Source organism: Nerophis ophidion, linkage group LG27 (genome assembly GCF_033978795.1).
Source record: "Nerophis ophidion isolate RoL-2023_Sa linkage group LG27, RoL_Noph_v1.0, whole genome shotgun sequence".
NCBI classification, from domain to species: domain Eukaryota; kingdom Metazoa; phylum Chordata; class Actinopteri; order Syngnathiformes; family Syngnathidae; genus Nerophis; species Nerophis ophidion.
Genome location: NC_084637.1, coordinates 25896694 through 25917040, shown reverse-complemented (window position 1 = coordinate 25917040; position 20347 = coordinate 25896694). Strand labels below are relative to the sequence as shown.

At 39.0% G+C, this 20347-nt stretch overlaps 1 protein-coding gene across 13 annotated transcripts in view; it reads left to right on the top strand.

The window, feature by feature from the left end:
• The window catches only part of LOC133544520 (R3H domain-containing protein 1-like), a 155183-nt gene that overhangs the window by 74313 nt on the left and 60523 nt on the right, over positions 1–20347 (top strand). For 12 of the 13 annotated variants that reach the window (XR_009804663.1, XM_061889927.1, XM_061889929.1 and 9 more), the window contains 9 exons: positions 7200–7323; positions 7764–7842; positions 8010–8069; positions 12453–12593; positions 12796–12904; positions 13112–13207; positions 13480–13508; positions 13716–13769; positions 17800–18032. Coding sequence is in view for 12 of the 13 variants with exons in the window: in XM_061889927.1 (XP_061745911.1) it covers positions 7200–7323; positions 7764–7842; positions 8010–8069; positions 12453–12593; positions 12796–12904; positions 13112–13207; positions 13480–13508; positions 13716–13769; positions 17800–18032 (925 nt within the window). In the remaining variant the exon portion in view is untranslated. The remainder of the gene's footprint in view (positions 1–7199; positions 7324–7763; positions 7843–8009; positions 8070–12452; positions 12594–12795; positions 12905–13111; positions 13208–13479; positions 13509–13715; positions 13770–17799; positions 18033–20347) is intronic. The other variant, XM_061889933.1, reaches the window with a different exon arrangement.

Below are 20347 nucleotides of genomic sequence, written 5' to 3'. Positions count from 1 at the left end.
AAGCCACTGGGAACTGATTTTTATTGTTTTTAACCCTTTTGAAATTGTGTTAATGTTCCCCTTTAAGAATTTTCGGCAGGTGCGACTTATACTCCGGTGCGACGTATACTCCGAAAAATACGGTGCTTTTATGTAAAGTTGCCTAAAAAGTAGGGATGCACACAAAAAATATATTAATTAATTAGAGCAGCGGTGTCAAACTCCTTTTTAGGGAGGGTCACATTGAAGTTGTGGCTAATTTTAACAGTATATATTAATGAATATAAATGTAAATTAGTCTTGTTACATAATTTGCAAATGCATTTGTGTTTTATTATGTTTTTTTACCAGCAGATTGAAGGTTGTCTTTTGTTCATATCCAAATTTTACTTGACATGCATGTATTTATTTTTCATAACCCCCAAAAATGCTTGGAATATATCTTGTTGCATGCTACTAGTTCAGAAGATACGTAACAAAGTAGGAGTTCACAAAAAATGTATTCACATTCGATTCTAATCACAATTTTTTGTTAATTATGATTCTAAATCGATTTTTATAACATTTTTGCCAAATAATTATCTTTAAAAAAATATGTTTTCAGAATAAAAACATTAAACAACTATTATTGATATTATTTTGTTGTAATGCTTGTTGTTGTTATTAATATTATTATCATTAATTAATTATTAATACAAAATATTGCAAAGCTGGGACTGTGCTGGAGTTAAGTTCCCTCCATTTTCTTGAATTATATTAATTAACATTCAGTGATTTTTGTAAATAAAATATTAAAAATGAGTCTATAGGCCTACATTTTTAAAAAATATTTTGTTCATATCCAAATTTTACTTGACATGCATGTATTTATTTTTCATAACCCCCAAAAATGCTTGGAATATATTTCGTTGCATGCTACTAGTTCAGAAGATACGTAACGCAGTAGGAGTGCACACAAACTGTATTCACATTCGATTCTCATCACAATTTTTTGTTAATTAGGATTCTAAATCGATTTTTATAAACAAATTTGCCAAATAATTATCTTTAAAAAATACATTTTAAGAATAAAAACATTAAACAACTGTTATTGATATTATTATTGTTGTAATGCTTGTTGTTATTATTATTATTATTAATTATCAATACAAAATATTGCAAAGCTGGGACTGTGCTGGAGTTAAGTCCCCTCCATTTTCTTGAATGATATTAACATTTAGTGATTTTTTTTTTATAAATAATATTTATAAATAATATTTTTATAAATAAAATATTAAAAATAGCTCTTTTAGGCCAACACTGCGCATATAAATCATATGTCAACTGCCAACTTAAAAACTGTGTTCAAAAGATTTTTTAATAACTTAAACCTGTGTTCAAAATATTTTAAAAAAATTATATACCAAGTAATATACTGTATTACAAGAATTGTGTTGAATCGATTCTGAATTTTCACCCCCAAGAATCGGATTTATGTTGCCCAAGAGTCCCACTTTTAATATGCTGTCTTCTTTTCAGTCACAATTAAATGAACAAATACATTTAGCCAGAAAGTATTTTATTGACGCACATTATTTCCAGCCTTTGGCGAGCCACATAAAATGTCAGGCCACATCTGGCCCCCGGGCCTTAAGTTTAACACTAGAGCTTCTCATGACCGATAAGGTACACCATTTTCTTTTTAAATTTAGTTTTAAGTATTGTTTGTGGAAAAAGAGTCAAACAAAATTGATTTTGACAAAGTGTATGTGTAGATTTGTCCTAGCATTGGTAAATGGCTGGTCTTCTTAATGAGATCAAAGATCCCTTTAGCTCTCGGGTCGTCTGTTAAGCATAATTTAATTTTCAAACGCTGCGGCAAAGGTTTTAGGACTGTCTTGCAAAACACTTTTGTAGCAATGCTGCCGTTTGATAAGGTTTGATGTGTTAAAGCGCCTTTTGTGGAATATTAGGTGCAAATAGCACTTAAAGAGAACCTATGATGATTTTAATACACTTCCTTGTGGTCTAGATCAGGGGTCACCAACCTTTTTGAAACCAAGAGCTACTTCTTGGGTACTGATTAATGCGAAGGGCTACCAGTTTGATACACACTTAAATAAATTGCCAGAAATAGCCAATTTGCTCAATTTACTTTTTAACTCTGTTGTTATTAATAATTAATGATATTTATCTTTGTGGAAACACTGATCATCTTAATGATTTCTCACAATAAATATATATTTTTGATGACATGTTTTAAGTAGGTTAAAATCCAATCTGCACTTTGTTAGAATATATAACAAATTGGACCAAGCTTTTTTTCTAACAAAGACAAATTAGTTTTTCTTCTAGATTTTCCAGAACAAAAATGTTAAAAGAAATTCAAAGGACTTTGAAATAAGATTTAAATTTGATTCTTCAGATTTTCTATATATGCCAGAATAATTTTTTTGAATTTTAATCATAGTAATTTTGAAGAAATATTTCACAAATATTCTTTGTCGAAAAAACAGAAGCTAAAATGAAGAATTAAATTAAAATGTATTTATTATCATTTACAATAATAAAAAATAAAAAAATACTTGAACATTGATTTAAATTGTCAGGAAAGAAGAGAGGAAGGAATTTAAAAGGTAAAAAGATATGTGTTTAAAAATCCTAAAATCATTTTTAAGCTTGTGGTTTTTTTTTTCTAAATTTGTCTTTCTGAAAGTTATAAGAAGCAACGTAAAAAAATAAATGAATTTATTTAAACAAGTGAAGACCAAGTCTTTAAAATATTTTCTTGGATTTTCAAATTCTGTTTGAGTTTTGTCTCTCTTAGAATTAAAAATGTCGAGCAAAGCGAGACCAGCTTGCTAGTAAATAAATACAATTTAAAAAATAGAGGCAGCTCACTGGTAAGTGCTGCTATTTAAGCTATTTTTAGAACAGGCCAGCGGGCGACTCATGTGGTCCTTATGGGCTACCTGGTGCCCGCGGGCACCGCGTTGGTGACCCCTGGTCTGGATGATATGTATTAGATGTGCTTTGGTGTAAATTTTGCTCCACGGTCACATTTAAAACTTATTTTTTGAGGTTTTTGAGGTGTTCCCACCCTCTCCAAAAGCTTTATCATTTATATATTTTTTAGAATGTACATAGTTCTACACCCAGTTGAAAATGAACCTCCGAAATATTATACAGATTCACCCGGTCAAAACATTAAGTCCACCTGCACACTCTTTGATTGATGCAGAGTGTGCATAAACAAAGCTGCTATAAGCAGCATTTACATCACTGCATGTTATATACACATGCCAAAATGTGATGAATATTATACTGTGTCCTACCTTTTTGTTTTCTCCATAGCCTGGAGCAGAGGCTCCTCCCCCTCTGGTTGAGAGCTTTACTTAATGTCCAAAAATAAGTACGTCCACCTTGCTGTGATTTGCAAAACCCTGCGAACAGAGGCACCCAAAACTGCGTGCAAGTTCAATTCATGATGCATGAAACTTATGATTTGACGCTTTGTCGTCGTTTAACACGAGTATCCGAAGGGAAAAAAAATACACCGATACAAAAAAAAGTAACACGAGTATCCGACTTTGCAACAATATTTTTAATTCAGAAAATACGAAAATCATCATAGGTCACTTTTGAAATAATCTTATGAAAACGTGAAGAAGTCCCACACAATCGATGCCATGTTTGTTTACAAAGAGCTCAGGGGACGCTAACAACTAACCTACAAGTTAGGAGAAAAGGAGCGCTTGATTTGTTCACCCCAACCTCCCTACTGCACAATACAGGTAATCTCGCCTCTCTGGAACATTTTTGTTTAAAAATCAGTTAACCAAGCTATTTTTTTTAATGTTATCTGATTTATTTGTAAGACATAATTCCTCATATCAGTCCGAGTAATTATTTGTGCGATATTTATCGTGCATTAATAGCCATTATTCAAATATATTGGTCTGTGGCGAGGAAGAGCAGTGTTTGCGTTAAAGGGGAACATTATCACAATTTCAAAAGGGTAAAAAACAATAAAAATCAGTTCCCAGTGGCTTGTTGTATTTTTTGAAGTTTTTTTCACAATTTTACCGGTCCTGGAATATCCCTAAAAAAAAGCTTTAAAGTGCTTGATTTTCGCTATTTGCGATGCGACTTTCCATTTCCCTGTGACGTCATTCAGTGCTGCCAATGTAAACAAACAATGGCGAATAGCACAGCAAGATATAGCGACATTAGCTCGGATTCAGACTCGGATTTCAGCGGTTTAAGCGATTCAACAGATCACGCGTGTATTGAAACGGATGGTTGGAGTATGAAAGTATTGAAGAAGAAACTGCAGCTATTGACGCTATTCATAGCCATAGCATGGCCGAATAGCTGCGTTAGCATCGCCGGTAAAATGTGCGGACCAAACGATCACGACTTTCGCATCTCGTGACACTGGAGCAACTTAAATCCTTCGATTGGTGTTTTTTTCGCATTAAATGTGGGTGGAAGGAAACGTAACATAGTTGCATCTGCAGGTTATCCATACATCTCTGTGCCATGTCTGCTTTAGCACCGCCGGTAAATAGCATGTTAGCATCGATTAGCGTAGCATGTTAGCATTGATTAGCTGGCAGTCAACATCAACAAAACTCACCTTTGTGATTTCGTTGACTTTATCGTTGCAAATGCATCTGCAGGTTATCCATACATCTCTGTGCCATGTCTGCTTTAGCACCGTCGGTAAATAGCATGATAGCGTTGATTAGCGTAGCATGTTAGCATCGATTAGCTGGCAGTCACGCCACGACCAAATATGTCTGATTAGCACATAAGTCAACATCAACAAAACTCACCTTTGTGATTTCGTTGAATTTATCGTTGCAAATGCATCTGCAGGTTATCCATACATCTCTGTGCCATGTCTGTCATCGCCGGTAAAATGTGCAGACACTCTGGCACATTCAATGCGGGTCTGGCGGCAGACACTTTCGCATCTTCGGGCCAGTGGTGCAACTTGAATCCCTCCCTGTTAGTGTTGTTACACCCTCCGACAACACACCGGCATGGCATGATGCCTCCAAGGTTCCAAAAAATAGTCGAAAAAAACAGAAAATAACAGAGCTGAGACCCAATGTTTGCAATGTGTTGAAAATGAAAATGGCGGCTGGATTACCTTGGAGACGTCACCGCAAAAAGAGCGATAAACAGAAAGGCGTTTAATTCGCCAAAATTCACCCATTTAGAGTTCGTAAATCGGTTAAAAAAACATGGTCCCTTTTCTGCACCATCAAGGTATATACTGACGCTTACATAGGTCTGGTGATAATGTTCCCCTTTAACCAAGGCCACTTTTTGTTCGGTCTCACCAAAAGCAACACCCACCGCAGGCTTGCAGTCACATTGCAGCATTTGTTTTTGGAACTTTTACAGCTACAACACGGAGAGGGATTACTGCTTGAATTTTAAGTAATGAAATGTGCTGCGTTGTTTAATTTGGGGAAGGGAATTCATGTTTTATTCAGATGGTTTAATAAAAACAGGCTAATCTGGAAGATTAATTGCCATCGTGATGGCGGATTCAAGGATACAGGCACATCATTACTATCAAGGAGACAGGTTTGGGTGATAAACCATGAGGCTTTTAATGTCTATAATAGTTGCCTGTTTTGTGCATCGCCAGTTTTAAATTAACCTTGAACTGCGGCTCCCATTTGAAAGCATCATTTACCTTTTCAAAACTGTTATTGCCGTACATTTCTTCATGTTTGACTTTGACCTGTGTCCAAAGTGACAGCAAGCTCTAACACGATTTTGCGTGGTGTGCTTGGCGAAACAATGGCTAAATCGAAGATGCGTCCTAAAGCCAACTCAAATCTTGGGGAAAAAACCTTTCGGATACTGTATGCTGCTATATGGTCATGGAACAGCTTGCAAAAAGATCTGAGGTTACTTGAGCTGATCACTTTGTGGGAATTTCAGGACATATTAAAGCAGGAGTAGAGAACCTATGGCTCTAGAGCCAGATGTGGCTCTTTTGATGACCGCATCTGGCTCTCAGATAAATCTTAGCTGACGATGCTTAACACGATAAGTAATAATTCTGCTGGTAATCACATTAAAAATAACGCTCAAAATATAAAACATTCTCATACATTTTAATCAATCTATCCGTTTTCTACCGCACCTAATGGTAAGAAGTATTTTATTTATTATCGGTTAGCTTTAGAGTAACAGTGTTATCAAAAAGAATAAGAGACCTATTATACTCAAAAAATGTTGGTCTTACTTAAAAAGGCTTACATTTAGTTGTATTCAGTGTTAAAAAATATTATATGGCTCTAACGGAAATATGTTTTTACAATATTTGGCTTTCATGGCTCTCTCAGCCAAAAAGGTTCCCGGCCCCTGTTTTAAAGGATCGAGAAAATGTTCCTATTAGGCATTATCCTTGTTTTTAAGTTGTTTTACTGAAGTTGTTTTGAGATTTCACATGTTTTTATGTTAATACAATACAGACCAAAAGTTTGGACACACCTTCTCCTCATTCAATGCGTTTTCTTTATTTTTGTGACTATTTACATTGTAGATTGTCTCTGAAGGCACCAAAACTATGAATGAACACATGTGGAGTTATGTACTCAACTCTTCTGTTGAGTTTATGTTGTGCTACGGTGCTGATGTTCTCCCGAAATGTGTTTGTCATTCTTGTTTGGTGTGGCTTCACAGTGTGGCGCATATTTGTAAAAGTGTTAAAGTTGTTTATACGGCCACCCTCAGTGTGACCCTTATGGCTGTTGATCAAGTATGCCTTGCATTCACTTGTGTGTGTTAAAGCAGCATATATTATGTGACTGGACCGGCACGAAAAAGCGGACGTGACGACAGGCTGTAGAGGACGCTAAAGGCAGTGCCTGAAGGCACGCCCCCAATATTGTTGCCCGGGTTGAAATCGGCAGAAATTCGGAAGAATGGTTGCCCCGGGAGATTTTCGGGAGGGGCACTGAACTTTGGGAGTCTCCCGGGAAAATGGTGAGGGTTGGCAAGTACGAGTATCAGCGGTGAATGCAGTGTTACAGAGGCATCGCCGCTGTCTAATACCTGCGGGCCAGCTCTAATCTTAACTTGATACTACCTCAAGGGCCAAATGAAATTGGCCCGCGGGCCAGAGTTTGACACCCATGATGTAGATAAAGAACAACTGTTTTTTTCTTAGGTCCTTTATCTTTAATCCATCTGTTTCCTTGTTCACTTTAAAGGATGAATTCCTTCTTGGAGTGTTGGAAAAGGAAGATGGAGCCGCACAGGAACAGGCTGAGAAAGAAGTGTGCTGCGACAAGGCAAACAAAGCTGACAAAAACCAGAGAAAAATGTTGTCCAGAGGTGAGAAAATATGAAAAGCCAAACGCGATCTGAGCAAAGTTGGATCCTTTCTTGTGTGCTTTTTTTTTTTTTTTTTTTCTAGGCCACGGCGCCCTCCCCTTTGGCCAAAAGCCTGTCTTATTTTTCGATATAATCTTATTATGGGTAGATAATTGCTGTGATTCAGTTAATTGCAGAAGGCTCAAGGTGCGAAGCAATTAAACAGATTCCCACAGGCAGGAGTTTCCTCCCTTTTGTGGAGGAACACCATTGATGAGGCAAGGTCCCAATTATGTGTCCCAGATGTTTACGGGGGGGTGGGGGGAGAGACACTTGGTGGCCGCCACCATATTGCTTGGCATGTGAGAATGTTTTTTGTCTTTGTACCCTCGGGCTCATCTTATTGGAACAACTAAAAAAGATCCTTTTTAAAGACGACAACATTTTGTTTTTTCTCTTAGATTCCAGTCAGGACTACACCGACTCCACCGGCATAGATCTCCATGAGTTTTTAGTCAACACATTAAAGAGCAACCCCAGGTAAGGGCGCCTCACTCACATGATAGCTGAAAGCAGGGTTAAGATATAAATGTTAACATTGAGGAGGCAATGTCCTCCCTGCCGCAGGCTAACAAAATTGCTAAGCTCATTTTTTATAAAAAAAAGGTCACACTGGAACAAAAGCTTACTTTGTATTATTTGCTTAGGGACCGAATTATGCTGCTCAAGCTTGAACAAGACATCTTGGACTTCATCGGCAACAACGAGTAAGTTTCACTTCTTCCGTATTTCAAGGTAGATTAAAGTACAAATAGCACAACTTTAAAACAGATTGTTGCCCAAAAGTGCTGTACAGAATAAAACGGAAAGGTAAAAGATTAAAAATAATAATCAAAATCACAATAAGTACAGAACATTTTAAAGGCCTACTGAAATGAGATTTTCTTATTTAAATGGGGATAGCAGGTCCATTCTATGTGTCATACTTGATCATTTCGCGATATTGCCATATTTTTTCGGAAAAGATTTAGTAGAGAACATCGACGATAAAGTTCGCAACTTTTGGTCGCTAATAAAAAAGCCTTGCCTTTACTGGAAGTAGCAGACGATGTGTTCACCGGTGTGAGGGCTCCTCACGTCCTCACATTGTTTATAACGGGAGCCTCCAGCAGCAAGAGTTATTCGGACCGAGAAAACGACAATTTCCCCATTAATTTGAGTGAGGATGAGAGATTCGTGGATGATGATCTTGATAGCGAAGGACTAGAAAAAAAGAAAAAAAAGGCGATTGCATTGGGAGCGATTCAGATATTTTTAGACACATTTACTAGAATAATTATGTATGTGTATATATATATATATAGGGCTTCACGGTGGTAGAGGGGTTAGTGCGTCTGCCTCACAATACGAAGGTCCTGGGTTCAAATCCAGGCTCGGGATCTTTCCCAGAAGGGAATAAGCGGTAGAAAATGGATGGATGGATGGATATATATTTGTATATATATATATATATATATATATATATATATATATATATATATATATATATATATATATAAACAGGGACGGCGTGGCGCAGTGGGGGAGTGGCCATGCGCAACCCGAGGGTCCCAGGTTCAATCCCCACCTAGTACCAACCTCGTCACGTCCGTTGTGTCCTGAGCAAGACACTTCAGCCTTGCTCCTGATGGGTGCTGGTTAGCGCCTTGCATGGCAGCTCCCTCCATCAGTGTGTGAATGTGTGTGTGAATGGGTAAATGTGGAAGTAGTGTCAAAGCGCTTTGAGTACCTTGAAGGTAGAAAAGCGCTGTACAAGTACAACCCATTTATTTATTTTATTTATATAATTCTGGGAAATCCCTTATCTTTCTATTGTGTTGCTAGTGTTTTAGTGAGTTAAATAGTACCTGATAGTCGGAGGGATGTGTCCACGGGTGTCTTGTTGCCAGTCTCTGAGGAAAGTCACGGCAGCTGCATGGACGGCGCAAGCTCTGCTGATCTCCGGTAAGAGGCGACTTTTTACCACAATTTTCTCACTGAAACCTGCCGGTTGACAAGTGGTCGGGATCCATGTTCGCTTAACCGCTCTGATCCATAGTAAAGCTTCACCTCCGGAAATTTTAAACAAGGAAACACCGTTTGTTTGTGTGGCTAAAGGCTAAAGCTTCCCACCTCCATTTTTCTACTTTGACGTCTCCATTATTAAATGAACAGATTGCAAAAGATTCAGCAACACAGATGTCCAAAATACTGTGTAATTATGCCGTTAAAGCAGACGACTTTTAGCTGTGTGTGTGTGCAGAGCTAATATTTCCTAACAGTCCGTGACGTCATGCGTGCATGTCAGCATTCCGCGACTTTTTCAACAAGAAACTCAGCGGGAAATTTAAAATTGCAATTTAGTAAACTAAAAAGGCCGTATTGGCATGTGTTGCAATGTTAATATTTCATCATTGATATATAAACTATCAGACTGCGTGGTCGGTAGTAGTGGGTTTCAGTAGGCCTTTAAATATAAAACACATTTAAAAACACATAAAAAAGAAAAACATAAAAATGTCAACTGCACTTTTTGGGGAATTTTGCCTATTGTTCACAACCACTATGAAAGACATGACGACAAATGTTAAATTTTTTTAAGGCATTCTAAATATTAAATAAATGCGATCAAAATTTTGCTTGCAATGGAACCAATGGAAACCGTGCAATTCCACCTATAAAGACCTTAAAAACACTCAAACAGCTCCATTAGGGTTTATATACATGATATATGTAATGTAGTAATGGGCACATTTATGATAACATTTAATAGTTTGATCATCATGCGGCGCATAAATTAAAAAAACGCTTCATAATTTTTCCTTTTTTTCCCTTCATCACTGATTACTCAATGCAGACTTCTTTGGAGCCAAAAAACATAATAAACCATCACTTACTGTACAATGTCTGCTGTCATCATGATGCCGACTGCTGGGATGTTCATATATTCCCATTTAGATGAAGAATGACTCATAATCCTCACAAAGAAATGGGGTGGGGGTACTGAGCGTCTTTTTGTGTCATCCTTGCCATTTCCGGAGCCTAAATGAATCAATCAATCAATGTTTATTTATGTAGCCCTAAATCACAAGTGTCTCAAAGGGCTGCACAAGCCACAACGACATCCGCGGAACACCGCCCACATAAGGGCAAGGAAAAACTCACTACCCAGTGGGACGTCGATGAGAATATCTATGAGAAATCTTGGAGAGGACCGGAAGCAATGAACGTCGAGTGGGTCAAACATAATATTGTGAAAGTCCAGTCCATAGTGGCTCCAACATAATAGTGAGAGTCCAGTCTGTTGTGGGTCCAACATATTAGGCTGTCAAAGTGTACCGAATTGTTGGAATTTGGAATGCAAATTATTTTTTTTGTCATAATAAAAGTTACTAATATTAATAGTAAAATTACGGGTCTCTCGATATGTTTTCGCTTCTGATACTTTTCCATTATTGTAGAATTGGGTATTTGCCGATACAGATCTGATACAATCTCAGCAGTAGTCATACATAGTCATTATTTTATAGAGTGCAATGCGGGAAAAGGATTGATATTGTGAAATTAGTCAGAACAATGGTAGGTATTAAAACACCTTAACCGGTTTATTATTTATTATGTTGTGTAAGTTGAAGTGGTCATCATCATTTTTGGCCACACTTCGTGGCTACAATAATTCATTCAATTAAGCTAAATGTACTGTAAGATGAATGATGCGGACACGTTTGTTACTGGATGCTATCAAAAACATGTAACAGCAAATACCTTTGTTGATACTTGTTCATATTGACAAATTTGCTGTGTCAGACAGTAATATTGTGCCTAGCGTGTGTGCTATTGTGCGCTTAGCTGTTGTGTAGCCGCTAGTTCATAGTAACTTACAATGTTTACCTTTTGTAAATGACTTGACTAAAACATATTAAAAAAAAAAGACTGAACTTGCGTGCTTTTGGAAGGACATTTAGATGTTAACTGATTGTCCACCTTTGAACAAATAAACAGGACTGCTCGCATCTTAGCTTTTATCAGAGATGTTGGATGTAAACTGATAAAATCCGATCCTTTTTTGGTTGTATCGGACATATATCCATACTGCGAATCTTTGGGTGTCCCACGATTCGATAATATATCGATTTTTTTCGATTCAACGCGATTCTCGATTCAAAAACTATATTTTTCCGATTCAAAACGGAAAAATATCGTTTTTGAAACACCTATTCATTCAATACATAGGATATCAGCAGGATCTACACCAGTCTTCTGACATGCTAGCAGAGTAGTAGATTTTTGTAAAAAGCTTTTATAATTGTAAAGGACAATATTTTATCAACTGATTGCAATAATGTAAATTTGTTTTAACTATTAACCGAACCAAAAATATGACTCATTTTATCTTTGTGAAAACATTGGACACAGTGCTCAAGATTATGAGATGCGATGCAAGTGTAAGCCACTGTGACACTATTGTGCTTTTTCTTAATTTTTATAAATGTCTAATGATAATGTCAATAAGGGAGTTTTAATCACTGCTAGGCTGAAATTCGAACTAATATTGATACTGTTGTTGATGATATTCATTTTTGTTTCATTACATTTGGTTTGTTCTGTCGTGTTTGTGTCTCCTTTCAATTGCTCTGTTTATTGCAGTGTTGCTGGGTCAGGTTTGGTTTTGGAATTGGATTGCATTGTTATGGTATTGCTATGTAGTGGTTTGTTGGATTGATAAAAAAAATGAATAAAAAAAATGTTTTCCCCACACCCCTAATCCATACCATTAACACCACAAATTCAAGTTATTATTTTTGATATTATGTAGCTCATTCTGCATTCTTCAGCGTTTCTGTGAGCGGCCCTTCTTGGAAACAAATCGAACACCGCTAATTACCTCCCTAGACCAAATTAAATTGTTTTGCAGCAGCCGAAACATTGACTCGAGTTTCCAAGCGCTCCAACAACAAAGGATCTTTTCATTTCCTGATGCAACATACCCCCTTCCGCATAATCAGGAGTTTTGGACGGAGACTCACAGTCTTAGCTGTCGTCGTGCAGATGTGTGTTTGGTGTAAACTGCTCATTCCCGCACTTGACCGACGACCCGTGTCTCCATTTAGAAGCCAAAAAAGAATATTCCCGCCTATGACGTCCTATCACAGGATGCTGCTGCACCGCGTGGCCGCCTACTTCGGGATGGACCACAACGTGGATCTGACCGGAAAGTCTGTTGTCATCAACAAAACCACCAGCACAAGAATGTAAGCGAAGCGTCTCTCCTCCAGAATGTCACGTATGATTTTTTTTAAATGGTCCCCAATGTGTGGTGGATTTATTGCGATAAACTCCACACATGTTGAGCTTCCTTCGTTCGCCCCGGTGTTGATTAACATATGTTGCTGCCAGTACCCGTCTGAAATGAAGCTCGCCTCCTTAACTGTTGAAAATCCCCCCCACCGACAGACCCGATCAGAAATTCTCCGAGCACATCAAGGATGACAGGGCGGACGATTTCCAGAAACGCTACATTCTCAAACGAGACAACTCCAGCTTTGATCGCGACGACAGCACGGTAGGTGTCCCCACCCCGCCGCCGCCGCCAAGCTGTCACTTTCATTTCTGACATGTCAGTACGAGCGGGACAATCTGGCGTCCCCAGTATAGCTGCTAAAAAGATGTGTGTGTGTGTGTGTGTGTGTGTGTGTGTGTGTGTGTGTGTGTGTGTGTGTGTGTGTGTGTGTGTGTGTGTGTGTGTGTGTGTGTGCCGTGTCCTTGCCAGATTCGGATGCGTTTGAAAGCAGACAAGAAAAGCAAATCGATGGAGGAGAGGGAGGAGGAGTACCAACGAGCCAGAGAAAGGATATTTGCACATGATGTGAGCGCTGCTTGTGTGGGCGGGGTGGGGGAGGGGCGCCATGCCGCACAAATCTGTTATCTATTGTGCAAATTTAGCCCCGATTTTTACCGCCAATTACACGGCTAGAATTTATTGATGGCACCGCTCCAATACGGAGTTGAGCGTTTTTTTTTTGTTTTTTTTTAATGACCTGCTATCAGTGACTCTGGATATTATGAGTTTATTAGTCAATTAAAAACATGTTTTAGATCCTGTTACACTTTAACGACTAACAAGCTTCTCTTCGACAGGGTGATGATCACTTCATCCTGGATAGAGGGTAAGTTGTAAAGAACACAAACGCTTTCTTCCGCTCATTGAGTCTTGACGGAATCACTCTTAGTTGTTCTCTCATTTACAATGTCAGCGCTACACTCCTGAAGGTGTCCATTTTCTTTTTAGTACGCTTAATTGCCGTTTTCAGCAGTCGGTGTGACTATCTGCCCTTGTCAGCGTTCTGCCTCTCATGCCTCCTCCTCCCCCGCAGCTCTCAGGATGAAGACGCATGCATGCGCACCCAGCACAGGCGGCAAATGTTCAGGTGAGGTCTGCTCGTCTTTCAGAGACCAAATTGATCTAAGGATTTGGTACCGCTGTTCAGAAAATGCTTCTGCTTTAATAGGATTTGTAGTGCAGGCTTGCTCATGTGAATTATTCTACCTGGACTAAATCATGGCCAATTAAAAAATTATAACATATACTTTAGCCTCTCCTTTGATGGATAAAGCTAAAATATAATAATATTAGTTATTTATATACCGTATTTCCTTGAATTGCTGCCGGGGCGCTAATTAATTTAAAACCTCTTCTCACTCATGCGCTTACCAAAAGCATGCGGTAAAAGTAAGCATGCGCTAATTCTTTTAAAAGCATGCAGTAAAAATTTGAGTGTGATGTAAGCTTGGACCTTAAATCCTACTGAATAGCTCTTAATCTTCTTCCCTTTGTGCTATTTCTAATTAGGTGTGTCCAAACATTTGGCCTGTACTGTATATAATATATATATTGACTATAACAAAACAAAACATGGTATGTATATATATATATATATATATATATATAATTTATGTATGTATATTTTATATTGACAACAAAGCAAAAACAAAACAAAAAATGATACTGACAGTTAAAAAAACATGCCACCGTTAGGGCATCTACACTGGAGAATAACTAAAATTAACCTACCGTATTTCCTTGAATTGCCGCCGGGGCACTAATTATTTTAAAACCTCTTCTCACTCCTGCGCTTACCAAAAGCATGCGGTAAAAGTAAGCCTGCGCTATTTCTTTTAAAACCTCCTCTCACTCTGGCACTTACCAAAGGTATGCAGTAAAAATTTGAGTGTGATGTAAGCTTGGACCTTAAATCCTACTGAATAGCTCTTAATCTTCTTCCCTTTGTGCTATTTCTAATTACCGGTATTGAAATCAGCCTCCTCCATTTTGAAAATGATAACAATGGAAGTGTCACTCGTGACGTCATGAGTTTGACCCGGCGGTAATACTAAGCATGCGCTAATTATTTTGGGAAGCGAGTTTGACCCGGCAGTAATTCAAGGCAGGTGCATACTATATGCCCTGGGGTAATTCAAGGAAATAGGGTAGCTTAAAATATTAAAAAGAAACAATGATCATTTAAATCTACGTTCAACACTTCTTTGTGGTCTCGATTAAGGGTTCTGAACCTTTTTGGACCGGAGCTCGGAGCAAAACTTTTTAGTCAAATATTAACACTGAATTAGTTATCTTACTCTTGATTTTTATCGTGTTCAATAATTGTATCTAACATACTAAGAATTGGCAACTTTATCAAATGATACAAAACCATGTGTTAAACACAAATAGTATTATTTAATAAACCCTAGACTTAGGTCAGGCTAATTTGAAAAATAAGTATCAACAAAATACACTGCATTTTAGGGGGGTGGGGAAAATCGATTCGAATTTGAATCGCGATTATCACGTTTTGCGATTCAGAATCCATCCATCCATCCATTTTCTACCGCTTATTCCCTTTTGGGTTCGCGGGGGGCGCTGGCGCCTATTTCAGCTACAATCGGGCGGAAGGCGGTGTACACCCTGAACAAGTCGCCACCAATCGATTCTCATTTTTAAAAAATCGATATATATATTTTTTTTTTATCAATCCAACAAACAATACACAGCAATACCATAACAATGCAATCCAATTCCAAAACCAAACCTGACCCAGTAACACTCAGAACTGCAATAAACAGAGCAATTGAGAGGAGACACAAACACGACACAGAACAAACCAAAATAGGTGAAACAAAAATGAATATTATCAACAACGGTATCAATATTAGTTATAATTTCAGCATAGCAGTGATTAAAAATCCCTCATTGACATTATCATTAGACATTTATAAAAATACTAAAAAAGAACAATAGTGTCACAGTGGCTTACACTTGCATCGCATCTCATAAGCTTGACAACACACTGTGTCCAATGTTTTCACAAAGATAAAATAAGTCATATTTTTGGTTCGTTTAATAGTTAAAACAAATTTACATTATTGCAATCAAATGATAAAACATTGTTCTTTACAATTATAAAAGCTTTTAGAAAAATCTACTCTGCTTGCATGTCAGCAGACTGGGGTAGATCCTGCTGAAATCCTATGTATTGAATGAATACAGAATCGTTTTGAATTGGAAAAATATCGTTTTTGAATCGATTTATAATCGAATCACGATCCCAGGACTCTATATCGACTCGGCCAAATGTTTGCACTCACCTTCTCATTTCAATGCGTTTTCTTTATTTTCATGACTATTTACATTGTAGATTCTCACTGAGGGCATTAAAACTATGACACCTTTGAAGTGAAAACCCTTTCAGCGGACTTCCTCTTGAAGCTCATCGAGAAAATGCCAAGAGTGTGCAAAAAAGTAATCGGCGCAAAAGGTGGCTATTTTGAAAAAACTATGATATAAAATGTCTTTTCAGTTATTTCACCTTTTTCGTTAGGTACATGACTCCACATGTGTTCATTCATAGTTTTGATGCCTTCAGTGACAATCTACAATGTAGATAGTCATGAAAATAAAGAAAACTCATTGAATGAGAAGGTGTGTCCAAACGGCTCGTTTCCCAGAAGTATAAAGGAAGGCACGATTGTTTTATAAATATTTCCGCAATGCCTTGCCGGTTTGATTTAACATTTTTAAGACTTACACAACAGCAGGTACCAATAGGTAAGAAACGTTAGTTTTGTATGATAGGCTCTCGTTAAATTTTAGACGATGTGTAGATATTAATCACTACGTTCGATAGGGGTGCAACGTTACGTGTATTTGTATTGAAACGTTTCGGTTTGGTTCCGAGGTGTACCAAACGAGTTTCCACACGGATATATTAGGTAGCGCACTGCACGTTGTGTAAACAATGCACAGCGAGGCACAACACACGGCAGGCTGGCAGCGACCGGGCTAGGACAACATGCAAAAGCAAGATCTGGAAGGACTCTCCTGCCTCGTTAACACCTCCCGTTTGGGAACACTTTGGCTGCGCGGTGCGATACAACAATGGAGGATGGAGGTTTGCCGACATTGCTCAGCAGCAGTAGGGTACTCTTCTGCCAGCACGTCGAACATGCTAACTCCTTTGAAGAGTCACCACCGCATTCAAGCAGCCTCTCCTCGGCGAGTCAAGCAGGGCTGAAGCAATAACAAATGTTTTTATAGCAGCAGATTTAAGTGAAGTGAAGTGAATGATATTTATATAGCGTTTTTTCTCTAGTGATTCAAAGCGCTTTACATAGTGAAACCCAATATCTAAGTTTCATTTAAACCAGTGTGGGTGGCACTGGAAGCAGGTGGGTAAAGTGTCTTGCCCAAGGACACAACGGCAGTGACTAGGATGGCGGAAGCGGGGATCGAACCTGCAACCCCTCAAGTTGCTGGCACGGCCGCTCTACCAACCGAGCTATACCGCCCCAAGACCATCCATCCATCCATTTTCTACCGCTTGTCCCGTTCGGGGTCGCAGGGGGTTGCTGTATTGCATTAAAAAACAGATTTTGACCCACTTCTATGGTGGAAGAACAATAATGTCCTCTTACTGCCAAGTTAGCCAGGCTGGGGGGGTGAAGAAAAGTTAATCGGAGGCTGAGTTGACTTGAAACTGTTTAATGTTGCACTTTTTACATGTAGAAGAAAAGTTTTGCCATTTCAAAAAAAGCACTTTATATGTAGAAAGGTTTTGTTAAGAAACCATTCTCAGCCCTGTCTTATTTAGTTTTTATTTTATATATGTTGACCACATTAACCTTGGCAATGGACCATGTGTGTATATGTATGTTATGCCATTGTTTGCAAATTTGGCAAATAAATAACCAAAACATTTATATTTTGTTGTTTTCTTACTGTACCGAACTGTGACCTCTAAACCGAGGTACGTACTGAACTGAAATTTTTCTGTACCGTTACACCCCTAACGTTCGACATTATCTTCATACAAGCCGAAGAGATTTCGAACTTCCTAAAAATCAAATGTGAGCACAGGATGCTTGACGGCGTCGTGACACTGTGACTTTTACCCTGACCAGGTCACGGGCCGGCCGCTCGGCTGCCAGCTGGCAAAGCAGCTCCGAGACGGACACGCTGCCGCGACAGAGCGAGCCTCGACCGTGGAGCAGCACTGACAGCTCGGACAGCTCTAACCGCCTGGCCCCGCGACCTGCCATCACCAAGGCCAGCAGCTTCAGTGGCATATCCCGCATTCTGGCGCGAGGGGACAGCAGCGCCAGCAGCAAGAGCACCGGGAGGCTTTCCAAAACAGGCAAGAAAGAAAACGCACTCGCTCGTGTTAAACAATAAACCAAACAAAGGAGAGAAAGCAGCGAATTTCAGATGACTCAATCTTCTCGATAACCATGTTTGTTTGAGCGGGAGAAAAAAACTCACTCAGTAGAAAAGCCTTCAGGTAAACCGGGGACAATTATTATTAGCCTCTTATACTGGAAGCATGCACTAGTTATTACCCCAGCTGAGCTGATTTGATCACTGAAGTCTTTTGGCCTCCGTTTTTATTAGAAAACTGTCAAAGCTGAATAGTTTATAGAAAACACTGATATACCGTTAAAGGGGAACATTATCACAATTTCAAAAGGGTTAAGAACAATAAAAATCAGTTCCCAGTGGCTTGTTGTATTTTTTGAATTTTTTTCCAAAATTTTACCGGCCCCGGAATATCCCTAAAAAAAAAATTTAAAGTGCTTGATTTTCGCTATTTGCGATGCGACTATCCATTTCCCTGTGACATCATACAGTGCTGCCAATGTAAACAAACAATGGCGAATACCAGAGCAAGATATAGCGACATTAGCTCGGATTCAGACTCGGATTTCAGCGGCTTAAGCGATTCAACAGATTACACATGTATTGAAACGGATGGTTGGAGTATGAAAGTATTGTAGAAGAAACTGAAGCTATTGTGCGAATAGCTATTGACGCTATTCATAGCCATAGCATGGCCGAATAGCGGCAATCGCATCGCCGCTAAAATGTGCGGACCAAACGATCAGGACTTTCGCATCTTGTGACACTGGAGCAACTTAAATCCTTCGATTGGTGTTTTTTTCGCATTAAATGTGGGTGGAAGGAAACGTAGTATAGTTGCAAATGCATCTGCAGGTTATCCATACATCTCTGTGCCATGTCTGCTTTAGCACCGCCGGTAAATAGCATGTTAGCGTCGATTAGCGTAGCATGTTAGCATCGATTAGCTGGCAGTCAACATCAACAACTCACCTTTGTGAATTCGTTGACTTTATCGTTGCAAATGCATCTGCAGGTTATCCATACATCTCTGTGCCATGTCTTCTTTAGCACCGCCGGTAAATAGCCTGTTAGCGTCGATTAGCGTAGCATGTTAGCATCGGTTAGCTGGCAGTCACGCCGCAACCAAATATATCTGATTAGCACATAAGTCAACATCAACAAACCTCACCTTTGTGACTTCGTTGACTTTATTGTTGCAAATGCATCTGCAGGTTATACATACATCTCTGTGCCATGTCTGCTTTAGCACCGCCGGTAAATAGCATGTTAGCGTCGATTAGCGTAGCATGTTAGCATCGATTAACTGGCAGTCACACCACAACCAAATATGTCTGATTAGCACATAAGTCAACATCAACAAAACTCACCTTTGTAATTTCGTTGACTTTATCGTTGCAAATGCATCTGCAGGTTATCCATACATCTCTGTGCCATGTCTGCTTTATCCATCCATCCATCCATTTCTACCGCTTATTCCCTTTCGGGGTCGCGGGGGGTGCTGGCGCCTATCTAAGCTACAATCGGGCGGAAGGCGGGGTACACCCTGGACAAGTCGCCACCTCATCTCTGTGCTATGTCTGCTTTATCACCGCCGGTAAATAACATGTTAGCATCGATTATCGTAGCATGTTAGCATCGTTTAGCTGGCATTCAACATGAACAAAAGTCACCTTTGTGAATTCGTTGACTTTATCGTTGCAAATGCATCTGCAGGTTATCCATACATCTCTGTGCCATGTCTGCTTTAGCACCGCCGGTAAATAGCATGTTAGCGTCGATTAGCATAGCATGTTAGCATCGATTAACTGGCAGTCACACCGCAACCAAATATGTCTGATTAGCACATAAATCAACATCAACAAAACTCACCTTTGTAATTTCGTTGACTTTATCGTTGCAAATGCATCTGCAGGTTATCCATACATCTCTGTGCCATGTCTGCTTTATCCATCCATCCATCCATTTCCTACCGCTTATTCCCTTTCGGGGTCGCGGGGGGTGCTGGCGCCTATCTCAGCTACAATCGGGCGGAAGGCGGGGTACACCCTGGAAAAGTCGCCACCTCATCTCTGTGCCATGTCTGCTTTATCACCGCCGGTAAATAACATGTTAGCATCGATTAGCGTAGCATGTTAGCATCGTTTAGCTGGCATTCAACATGAACAAAAGTCACCTTTGTGAATTCGTTGACTTTATCGTTGCAAATGCATCTGCAGGTTATCCATACATCTCTGTGCCATGTCTGCTTTAGCACCGCCGGTAAATAGCATGTTAGCGTCGATTAGCATAGCATGTTAGCATCGATTAACTGGC